This window comes from Pangasianodon hypophthalmus, chromosome 11 (genome assembly GCF_027358585.1).
Source record: "Pangasianodon hypophthalmus isolate fPanHyp1 chromosome 11, fPanHyp1.pri, whole genome shotgun sequence".
Taxonomy (NCBI): Eukaryota; Metazoa; Chordata; class Actinopteri; order Siluriformes; family Pangasiidae; genus Pangasianodon; species Pangasianodon hypophthalmus.
Window position 1 is genome coordinate 9,365,474 of NC_069720.1, and position 12,561 is coordinate 9,378,034.

Below are 12,561 nucleotides of genomic sequence, written 5' to 3' on the forward strand. Positions count from 1 at the left end.
AATGTTCATTCATACATATTTCTTTTTTCTTTAACTTTTATTTTGACACCATAACACATATTACCGAGTTAGCTAGCTTGCTGAAGATAATAGTCAAATACAAGCTATTGTATGTATTCTATACATGTATAGAATGGTTACTGATACTGAGTACATCAGTGAATATGACCAGAACGGCAAGAGCTAACAATTAGCTGCATTTAGAAAAATGAACACAACCTGTCATTCAGTACAGAAACTGGACTCTTCTCCGCCATGTTGAAAGTTTAGGACTACTTCCACCTCGGAAACTCGGGTATCAAAATTATCTCCGAGTTTCCCAGTCGTAATTACGACTTCGTGCAACTTGTTAGTGGGAAACTCGTATTTACGGTAATTTCAATAGCACGTGAAGGCAGCATAACTTATAAGTACTACATTTACCGGCGGGCGCAGCCGAACGAAAGCACTTCCGGTGTTTAGGCACCAATCAGATAGAACATATTTAAAGCCAGTCAAAGGTAGGGTTGTTTTCTTTATAGACGAGTTTTCGCAAATGTAAAAAATATATATATATTATGGTCGCTTATCGCATAACCAGTAACCAGAATGTCTGGATGAGATTTTGGAATCTAAATGTTTAGGTATTTAAATTTTAAATAAAATTTTATTTAAACAAAAACCATTTTGGTGTCCAAATATATATTTACGATATTTATATGAACTTTCAGGCCCATAAAACGAATCTTAACTGAAGTAACTATAGAGTCCAAAGGGTATTCGTTCACTTTATTGTGAAACTGGTTTGATTACATTATTTATAATATATTTTTCTGTTTTTTCTTTTTTCATAAGTCATTTTGTCGCTGGTTGGTGTTATTTGACGCTTTAAACTGTTTATAAAAGTGATTTTAAAGTCTTATGTGGTAATGAATGAAAGCGATACATCCGGGAGTGGGCGTTTCCTGCTCGCGCTCTCAGACCGCAAGTCCGCCAATTAGGAGTCAGTGGGCGTGGTTTAGTCCAAACAACTTCCGCTGTTGTAGAATAATGAAAACTATTAATGGACTGCTAGGAATTCCGACGCTGAAACGTTGTTACATGTCATTTTGCTGTTGTTGCTTGTGATTAATTAAAAATAAAATAAGAATGTTACTAATAATATATATAAAATATTTCGTACAATTAAATTATAAAGTGTAAGGTCTTGCTGCAGAAACGTCACATTAATAAAGCAAACCGCATTAATTAACCATAGACTGAAGAAGAAACTCGTTAATGAAGACGTGGTTGTCGCGGTGTGTATTACGTCACTGTACAGCTGACAGTGAGGGGAAGGAGTGACGTCACGCTGGGGGATGGAGAGTGACGAAAATAACAAACAGGCTGTTTCTGGGTGTGGGGGCTGATAGCTGAAGGACGAGCTTCGACTCTTACTACGTTTATTTAACTTGTGTCCTGTTATTTTCTGGCGTCAAGTTATTATTTCGTGCCCGTTGACGCTGGAAAAGAAAGTTGTCCTGTAATTTCGAGCAACAGAGCTGTGAAGTCAGGGGACGGTAAGTTTTTTCTTCCTTAGAGTTAACAGCAAACTAGCCAGCTATGCTAAGCTAACCAAGTTATCTCGGGGGGGAAAAAACGAAAAAAAGCGTTTTGTCTCGGCTTAAAGTCCTTCAAGTGGTGATAATTTGATGGTAAGATTAACTAGCCACGAGCTAACTGCTTTCAGTCAACAGGAAAACAACGAGTTCCCTAACTAACAGTTAGCTTGCTAGCTCGTTGTTTTCATATTAACAGTATTGTTTTACTTCTTTTGCTAGCCAATGACCTATTTATGCTAGTCTAACTAATGAGGATAGGATTGTAAACAAGGACAAACTTTGAAAAACGGTATTGTTTAGTCTAGCAAACAAGCTAGTTGGGACACAGGGGAGAAAAAAAAATCATTGTCCATTATAATTTGCTTTCAAACTCCTTCAAAACATTTTAGACTTTTCGTATTTAACCTTGATTGATCTGGAATATGTCCAAATTTGAACATGAATGTGGGCAGGATTTCAGACAGAATGACTCAAGAAGGAGACTTTGATCTGTACTTCCTATTTAGTTTATTATTATTATTGTTGTGTAATGTTAGGTCTTACAGAGGAGAAGGGGAGGATTGGAGGAAGTGCACTGAGACGTCTTTGCATTTTGAAGTTAAATAAATGAAACTTAATTACCATTCGAAAGGTATTTGCATAGTATAATCACTGATGCTTAAGATGTCACAACATGGGGGTATTGTATACTACATCAGGAACTGAAATCAGCTGTTACTCTCTCTCTGGTGCACAACTAAATGCCATCAGACTCCTCAATACTCAGAAAGTGGACTGAAAGAACACATACACACACACACCTGTACATCCTCCATCCTCTTTGCAATTTTTAACACATCCCCACATTACATTATGCTGCTACAAATATTTATTAGACTGTACATATCCTATACTCTCTACTAGGTTACTACTTCTTATGTTTACACCTATTTCAGCAACTTATATTGCACTCTTTTTGCACTATTGTCCCTGGATTCACTTTCTAATAGCACGGTGTACTGGTCGGTGCTGCACTGGGACTTACTGTGCCCATTATCTATCTCAGTAGTCACTGTACTGCCTTGTGCTGTCTGCACATGTAGTCCTTTGTAGTTCTGTGTTTGTTCTATGTAGCACCTTGGTCCTGGAGAAACGTTGTTTCATTTCACCATGTACTAACTGGCTGTATATGGTTGAAATTACAATAGACTCCACTTGACTTGACTTGACTTGAACTACTGTAGAAAAAAAATAAAAATAAAAACAATAATATCTTGTGCAACTCATTTCAAGTAGATTTTGCATTGAAAATAATGTAATTAGTTGCCCTAGAGTTTAGACTAATATATCAGCTGTCAGTCCTGGTTCACATTGTAAAGTCTGTTATTTAAAATGCTGGACATTTGCAGAGAAAAACTGTGCAAATCACCTGTGTCTATTAGAACACTGTTTTTCCTGCACTAACACACCCAGTGCAATTATCTGTTAAGTTGAATTAGTGAGTAGGGAAACCAGTGAAATTTGAAAGACATGGGACCACAGGATTGGGATTGTCCAACATTGTGAGAACATTAGAACTTGCAGAGGACATCAGTTTTCAGGATTTAGGATTAGACTCTAGAATAGTTCCAGATGTGCAAGTGTATACTCTCTAACTGTTGCAAGTGTATACCCTCTAACATGACAGAGCTACCTGAAGAGAATTTACATATTTGGTGGTATCAGGTAGTAATTATCCATCTGACCATCCACCCATCCTACTGATCAGCCGACCAGTCATCCATCTGACCATCTGTCCATCTATCTATCTAGCTATCTCTCCGACAGTCCATTCAACTGACCATTTAACCATCTATCTGATCATCCTCCCAACTGACCAGCTGACTATCTGTCCATTCATTCATTCATTCATTCATCCAACAGTCCCTCTATCCAGATCCAACAGCTCATCCATCCACCCAGCCAACCATCCATCCACCTGACCATCTAACTATTTGTCTGACCATCCACTCATTGGACCATCCATCCATCCCTCCCTCCATCTGACCATCCAACCATCCATTTAACCATCCATTCACATATTCATCCATCCATCTGAGTATCCGTCTAGCTATCCACTCATCTGAGCATCCGACCACCCACTGAACTATCCAGCCTTTGTTTTGTTACCATAGCATAGCACTATAGCATGTGAGCACTCAGTTCTTCTCATGCACATGGTCATCCATTACTGAGACTGTGGTCCAAGAGCTCATTGTGTTGATCTGTAATCCTGCTTAAACACTCCATTCCCATCCAGTGTCCGTGTGTGTGTGTGTGTGTGTGTGTGTGTGTGTGTGTGTGTGTGCGCGCGCGCGTGTGTGTGCCAAGACATGGGCCTTTCCTAAGCCAGTCACAGGACTGCCCATGTGAGAGTTGGTAAATGACCTGAGTAGCCTCCATACAGTAATGATGCATAGGGCCAGACTAGTGATTGTATGAAGGGCCTTGAAGCTTGCTGGTATCTCAAAGGTTTAAATCTTTTTATCATTTTTGTGATTGTGTTTTTGACCAATAGTGACACAGTTCCATTAGCCATCAGTGTGTGTTTGGCTGTAGTTTGGCTTCAGCATTGACCAAACTGCACTGATAAGACTCACTTTCAGGTTGAGGTTATATGGATGAGCTTTAGGCTGTCTTTAAACCCCGAGGTATGTAGATGTGGGTATATTTCTCATTCGTAAAAAATTACCTTTTCTGTCAGATCTCACATTCTACAGTTCGTCTTAGTTAAACCCAGTCCAAATGATTACACAATACTTTGTGAGAAATTCTTAGCTTATGTGTTGGACATGTTAGATTTTCTAATACTTCTATTAAAAAAATCACTTCTATTCCTTCTGTTCCAAACAATATTTAGTTGAGACTAGAAGTTATTTTGCTATGCGTTAACCTGTTTATATTAGCAGTCCAGTTCTGATATAAGATCTTTATAGTGTTAATACATCACCATATAACCAGAGTGTGTCCATATCTTAAGTGTAACACATGCCTTTGTGCTGTAGCCATAACTTGCCTAATTTACAAGCAGCCTGTCTGTGTTTGTAGTCTAGGGTACATTAGCACATAACCAGAGTGTGAATATGACATCTAAACACATGCCTTTGTGCTTTAGCATTAATGTGTTAACTGAGAAATGAGATTTACAAGAACCACATTTATAAATGATGGGCAACTCTTAGAGTTGTAGTCGTACTGCTGAAACACTTCAAACAATTATGAGAAGCTTCTTGTGAAGAGTCTTTTCAACATGCTTTCAAAATGGGAATAAAAACACATAATATGCTTGCTATTTCCAGTGGTGAAAGTGTTTGCTCTTTCCAGTGTAGCTTTAATTCTCAGACCCTGCTGACTATGTCTCAGAGAAAATGGCTCTCTAAGCAGCCTGCCAGATTTTCCCTATTACAAATGGTAGTGTTTCATCATTAACAAGAGTTTTGGGCTGGAGGCTCTGCCTTGTGTTAATGATATTGCACTGATATTACCTTTGGGCCCTAATTATCTCAAAGTACCATGCAGCTATATGCTACAGCTAATGATAATGAAAGGGAAAGCATTCCCTAATTTCCCTTCCTTCCCTAGTTTTAGGTTGAAATTCATTCTGACATGCTTGCGAAGAATGTTGTGAAAAACCTGACTGTATTTGGAATCAGTATAACTAAGACATTGTTCATAATTAAAATATATGTCTCTCACTATAGGTAATAGACCTGTCATGATGGTGAGATTTGACTGATGATTAATTGTCTTACACATAATTGCTATTTATAAATGCTGAACATAAAAGTAAACTACTTTTCTGTTTTACACAGTAAAAAATTATAGCAATTTTTTTTTTTTTTTTTTTTACAAATTAATACATTTAAATGACTAAAATACACAAAATAGGTTGTACTATTCTGTACTAATCTATATATCTACAGTAGAACTGGTTGAAATTGTTAAAAATCAGGGTACATTTTTGCATTGATCTGTCTTGATATTTAACCAGTCAACATTTTGGCAGTGAGCTGTGTAGTTCTCACATTTCACGGAAAAGATATTATTTGGGTCTGGCTAGCACATTTGTTTTCTCTCATTATGTTTGAATATGGTGGCATGGTGATGCATCAGCTAAGGTTGCTACCTCACAGCTCAAGGGTCCCTGGTTTAATCCTGAGCTCAGGTTGTTGTCTGTATTGAGTTTCTGTGCATGGTCTCTCTCTGTGTCTGGCGTCTCATCCAGGGTTGTATAACTGCCTTGCACCTAGTGATCCCAGGGTAGGCTCTGGATCCAACACAACGTGAAGCAACAAAAAGGCCATGGGTAACACTTATCATGATTCTACCACCACCATGCTTCACTGGTGGAATGGTGGCGAGCACTATTGGGTTTCCGTGAAGTACAGAGCTTTGTATCAAGACCAGAAAGTATTTCCACATGTTCGCTAAGTCTCCAGCATGCCTTTTGGCGAACTCCAAATGGGCTTTCAGATGGTTTGCCGCTTAAGAAATATCACACGAGAACGAGTGGTGCTGTACCTAATCACAGCCTGTGGCCTCATGCCTATGGCAGAAAAGCATGCTGGAACTAACTGTTGTATAATCTTCTATAAAACCCAGGTCTGTGGAATGTCAGGCTATGGCTGTGAACAGACCCTCCTCTTTGAGCTGTGGACCTCTCCAGCTCTTTTAGAGTTACGCTTGGCCATTTAATAAACGAGCTCGTTATTGAATGGAAACAAAATACCAGTATCAATACATCCCTAATTTACAAGGCATGTTTTAATCTATATGCTGTTCTCTGGAAATAACTAGCATGCATTAAGATGCATTTTGACAGTGTGGGAATGAAATAAGCCTCGCCCTTCAGTACAAGAAAATGTCATGCTACATCATTTCCATCTAAGGCCTAGCTTTACGTGAGCTAGCTGTACTTTTAATTTGTGATTCTCTTTCTTTTATCACGACAAACGTTTTCAGACACAGAGTGGGTGGGCATGTTTGACAACACTTTTGTTTATTGATGATACTTGGCCAATACTAAAGTTCAGTGCTAGAGAAAGTAAACTGTGGATGGTTGGGATCTACTTTAGGTTACTTTAGAAGATTTTATAATTTTTTTTAATTAATTTTATTATTATTAAAAAAAAAAGATAAATAGCAGCTGATGTAACAGACTTTAGTTATTTCATTTGATTTCTATTTCTGCTAAAAAGAAGAGTCTATTTTTTTAATTAATTTATAATTACTGGTTAGTGGAATTTCATTGCCTATTTCACCACAACTTTATGAAACCAACTGGACTAATGTTTTGTCTATTTTTGGTCCTTCAGGAGAGACATGGCTCAGGAGACGAATCAGACCCAGGTGCCCCTGCTGTGCTCCACTGGCTGTGGTTTCTATGGAAACCCACGTACCAATGGCATGTGCTCCATCTGCTACAAAGACTTCCTGCAGAGGCAAAACACCAACGGCAGGGTCACTGAGACAGGTGAGACCCGTGTGGTGCTGCCCCACCACTGTAGAATAGCTGGCCTGAATTTATACAGTGCACTGATTCAAAACATTGTTTATTGGCACATGTTGGACAGCAATGATTTATGACCATCTCAATAATTATACATGCTGGAATTGATAGACGGTGGATGTATGGACAAATTCAGTAGCAGTTACGACTGGTCACAATGTTGAATAGGAGGGTTTAAAAAAGACAGACTTTAAAAAAAAAAAAAAAAACAGTAAGTAGTGAAGTGACTTGTGGCCAAGTATGGTGACCCACTAAAGTAAGTAAGTAAGTAGCCCACTAAATCTAGGGGGAATTTTCTGAGTGTATTCAGACTGTGTGATTCTACAGTCTGGGCTGAAAAGAAATTTCAAACAGCATAAAGTATCATCAAAAAATAAAGTACACCCTCCTTCAATTCAATGCTTTTATTTATCAGGGCCTAAATAACAATTCTGTGAACCTCACCAACTTCTATAGGCAAACAAATAACCTCAGGTGACAAAAAAACGCAACATGCCTTCAATATGCTACAACGTGATTTCAATATGTAGTCTTTTTTTTTTTTTTTTTTTTTTTTTTTTTTTCTTCCCCCCATTTTTTTATGGCCCAGTTCACTTTCTCAATGACTGCAAGTTTCCCAGGTACTGTGGCTGCAAAAGAAGCCCAAATCATCACCCCTCCACCACCATGCTTGACATGATGACCAAACATCTCCACCTTGGTCTCATCAGTCCAAAAGAACTTTTGTGGTTTGTTCAGATGCAATTTTGCAAACCTAAGTCACGCTGCTATATTCTTCTTACAGAGGCCTGTAGGTCACATGATGTAGCTCTTGAGTTTTTCTTTATATCTCTAGCATTGTACAGTTTGACCTTGGACTGAACTTGCTGGGATGCCCACCCATGGGAAGACTGGCAACTGTCTTGAAGCCTCTCCATTTGTAAACAATTCTTCTCTCTGTAGAATGGTGAATCTCCAATTGTTTGGAGATGGCCTTATAACCATTCCCAGATTGGTGAGCAGCAACAGTTGCTTCTCTGAGTTCATGGCCGATGTCCTTTCTTCTTGGCATGATGTAGACACACGGCTGAGTGCTCCAGAACACCAAACTGCCAAAAAGCACTGCTTTTATAGAGATAGTCACATTTCTTGTTGATTAACTAATCTTGTACATTTCAGTACTAACACCTCGTTGCTAATTATGCTCTTAATGATGGAAGTAGAAAGGTGAACTTATTTTCCCCCCACTTTGTTGTTTTACTTTTTGGGCGAAAAATGAATACATATTGAAATCTGCTGTGTTTTTTGTTGTTATTGTTGTTGTCACCTGAGATTATTTGTTCATTAACAAAAGTTGGATGAGGACCACACAATTGTTGTTTAGGCCCTGTTAAATAAAAACACAGAAATGAAGGAGGGTGTACTTTCTTTTTCCCATGACTGTATATTCTTTACTTACAGTGGTTGTTGGTGCTGTTCATGGTTCCACAAAAGTAAAAGGAACCCACTTTAAGCCATTTCTTAACAGCATATAAAATGAAGTGGGTGCCAAACAGTGAACCTTGTTTTTTTTTTTTTTTTTTTTCTCCTCTTCTCTCCCTTGTAGTTGTTCCCTTATAGGAGAGGTAGAACTTAGCCTGGCCAGACCCCGCCCCACCCCCTCCCCCCATCCTTTTTTTAACCGCCGTACTTGGACAGTAGATTTTAAATAGTGCCACACCAAAACTGCCAGCTTTTAATCCCAGAGGTGTAAGATGAAGAGGTCAGCTAACTAGCTAACTCCAAATGTGTTAAGATTGTATGTCTGATTTTTTTCATCCTTCTGTAGTGTCGGTGCCTGCCGTGTCATCCAGCCTGAGCAGTTTAGACGAAGCATCATCCTCCACAGTTACTCCTGCAGGAGTCACACAAGAGGAGGAAGCTTCAGGAGCTTCAGTCCAAGCAGAGCCGAAAACACAAGACATAACAGGTACACCCCCCCTTTCTCGCTTCACTTTCTCTGTACTGACATAACTCATTCCAAGAATGGTAGTGTTTACAGCAGTTCGAGACACACTCACTCACTCTCACAGGTTTTTGTGACACACAGACACAGAGAGAGTGAGAGAGAGTGAGAGAGAGAACGATGCAGCCAACAGACATAAAAATACCTCACTGTGTTTCTTGCAAGCTCTCTCACTCACAATCTACTCTTCTGTTTGTTTGCCTTTGTTTGAGTTGAGGACTGTCCAACACATGCACAAAGTCCACTAGCAAGCCCCAGAATCCCAGTTTTACCTTTCTGATAAAATTTCCCAGAAATATTCGACCTATTCACAGTAGGCCTGCACCAATTCAAAACTTCAAACAAATTCAAAAGTATATATCAGGCAAACGTTAGGAGGCGATTGTGACTAAAGAGATACTGCAATCTCTGTATTGCTGAAGTCTGATGGCACACACTCGGACACTGCTATTTCTGTCAATCCCAGTGTAAGAGGAGTCTTACTGCCAGTTTTTAAATAAGTTTCTTACTGTTAGCTAGATCTTCTGTGGTATATTCAGTATCAACTGCACATTAGGACTTGGTGTTTCCATGTAGGAATCAATATTAGAAATAAGCTTATATCAACTCTGTCTCACTTTACCATGACTCACACCCTCCCTGAAATATGACTACAGTTTTGAAGAATAGATGTTAACACTCAATAGATTTAGCCAAATTATTGAAGATACTCAGTTTCTTAGACTCTCATGTAGAGGGTCAGCTTTCTATCTCTATGTTAATTATGACTGCTATGATATTCCAGGGTTGCACAATAATTGATTAAATTATAATCGCAATCATTTTGCTCAATATTAAGTCCCTCTTATATCTGTTATTCAGATAGTTTATGAAGAAGGTTGCTCTTTAGCATTTTATCACTTTAAAAATCAACACGTGATAAATTTAATATTGGCACATTTCTGTTTAATGTCTGACCTCATTCTGTGTCATGCTTTTATATGGCATTTTGTATCAGTTGCCCTATTCATTAACCATCAATATAAAGTGTACATAGATAAAATGTTTCTCACTCTTTTATTTTTGTCCTCAGCCTCAGGATCAGATGCATCCTCACAGCCAGCCACCCCCGAACCGGAAAAATCCAAACCCAAAAAGAACCGCTGCTTCACCTGCCGCAAGAAAGTGGGCCTGACAGGTAAGAGGCATTTGCATGTAGCAACTTACTGAAGTGACCAGTTGGAGTGACAATGGGCTCCTTGTTTCTATATCAATATTTGGAATTCATATTGTGTACATCTCTCAGTTCTCTCAAGGAAATTCTTTATTCATAAAGGCTAACCTAACCAACAATGAACTGAAACCAGTTAGCATGTTGTCATTTGCATAATGCTTTTATCCCAGGGTTATGTTCATGATTAGCTAGCAACATTATGACAGATTCATGTAAGCAATATAAGACAACTTCACAGTTTTAAATACATCACAGTATAAGAAAAATAAGACATTAAATTCCATGTAAAACTGCAGCAGCATAACAAGGATTGAATTATTTATGTCTAACCAAATAACTGAACCCTTGTTATGCTGCTGCAGTTTTAGATGGAACCGTGATCTCATCTTTTCTTGGAGTTTTCTAACACCAACATACATGTTAAACCAAAACGACACAAACTATACAATAGCTTCTATATAATTTAATTATTGCCAGGAATAAAATAAAACATAATGGGGCTTGCTATTATAGGAAAATAATCAATGATGTGTCAAAGCTGCATTACAGTTCCGAACCTTAAGTTGATTATTATCCAATAATTCCATGTCCTGAAGTGTTTATTCCTCTTATACCACAGCAGTTCACCAATTTTTTTATTTAATTTTTTTTTTTAAATGACATTGTATCCATTTATAGTTATGCTTAAACAAGTTAGTTCCTGTCATCATGTACGCCAGACGTATAACTATAAACAGTCGTTTCTCACAGGCGTTCCTTCACCTGTTCTCTCTATTGAACCAAAGTCCTCTGTTCTGAAATCCTTTTGTGTTGGAAAACATAAATTTACAGCTTTCCTCTGACTGTTACAAAGCTCTGACACTGGAGACTCCTTCCATAAATGCTAAATAAACATCTCCTGACAGAAAACTTTAACACCTTATCAGAAGTTACACAGAAGTTATATGGAGCATCTGACATATAAATCCCTGTGTTAATTGCTATTATAGAAACACAAAAATAATGAGCACATTGATATAATATAAACCTGTGCTTTGTCTTTCAGGCAGAACTACTGCCAGAGCTGCTGTAATAGAAAATTTATCAACATCTCTGACTGATCAGAATCGAGAATTCAAGAATGCTGTTGTGTGAAGTAGAATTATACAACAGTTAGTTCCAGTCCACTAATTTGATTGGACGAGCAGCGTTCCAAGAGTGCTTATATTTAGTATAACCGCACTGGGACATTTCACTGTTTGTATCACTCCACTTGTGTTCGCCACATAAAATTCCACTTCTAATAACAGTCCCACTTAATCCATTACTACAGTAGTGTTAGCGATGTCATCGGTGAACATGGCAAACGATACATTTTTCGTGAATATAAACTCTGACTTAAATGAAAGCTCGTCAAATGAAGATGAAAAGGAAGAAGGGACACCAATTTCACCAGACGCCATCCTTAAATGGTAATGTACAAATCATTGTGAGCTCACTCGCTAGCTAGCTTGCCGAGGGGCTATGAGTGAGTATGGCTTCTTCGGGATCTATCTCTGTTTGCGGAGCAGAAATTATTTGGCCATATTGTGTTCGAAATGTCAGTTACTCAGTATTAATTTCCTGTTTATAAAACTGTTGTATAAAAGCAATGTCGCAAAGTCATGCTGTTATACTGAATATCAGCACCCGCGGTCTCGTGCCTGTCAGCCATGCCAATATTCAGTATAAACACGCTCTTGCTTGCGCGATATTGCTTAATAGTATAGCATTAATGGTATAACAGTTCTAGATATCATCACAACCCTTTGAATTTTGGTAAATCCCGTGGCTTCCAGAGAGCCACTGTTAGGTCCGAGAGCGAGGTCCTTAACACTCAAATATATATGCTCTGGTTGTTTTCAGTCTCACAGGTTCAGTCTCTCAGAGCATCTGCTCATTCCTATGTCTCTGTATATTGCAGGTTTTGACTGCCGCTGTGGAAACGTGTTCTGTGGTGTTCACCGATACTCTGACGTCCATAATTGCACCTTCAACTATAAAGCCGATGCTGCTGAGAAAATCAGGAAAGAAAACCCGGTCATCGTCGGTGAAAAAATTACAAAAATCTGAGACAGGGCTCATGGACAACCCCTAGTCCTTTTCCCCTCCCACCATTTTCCCCCATTTTCCCCTCCATCCCACATTGCACAGTGGACCTCTGAACAATACCAGCACAGACCCTCGAATCATACACACCACACAGGAGTACTTTTTTTTTTTTCTTTTTCAAGCAAAT

The 12,561-nt window shown here is 38.6% G+C and overlaps 1 protein-coding gene across 5 annotated transcripts in view; it reads left to right on the top strand.

Annotated features, from left to right (window-relative positions):
• Nucleotides 1-480: 480 nt before the first annotated feature.
• zfand6 (zinc finger, AN1-type domain 6) overlaps nucleotides 481-12,561 on the top strand; it is a 13,204-nt gene continuing 1,123 nt past the window's right edge. Inside the window, exons 1-6 of one of the 5 annotated variants that reach the window (XR_008302610.1) lie at nucleotides 1,323-1,538; nucleotides 6,914-7,071; nucleotides 8,915-9,055; nucleotides 10,164-10,268; nucleotides 11,350-11,755; nucleotides 12,247-12,385. Coding sequence is in view for 4 of the 5 variants with exons in the window: in XM_034308656.2 (XP_034164547.2) it covers nucleotides 6,921-7,071; nucleotides 8,915-9,055; nucleotides 10,164-10,268; nucleotides 12,247-12,395 (546 nt within the window). In the remaining variant the exon portion in view is untranslated. Of the gene's footprint in view, nucleotides 501-1,322; nucleotides 1,539-6,913; nucleotides 7,072-8,914; nucleotides 9,056-10,163; nucleotides 10,269-11,349; nucleotides 12,219-12,246 lie in introns of those variants that run through there. The other 4 variants (XM_053237952.1, XM_034308656.2, XM_053237951.1 and 1 more) reach the window with 4 other exon arrangements.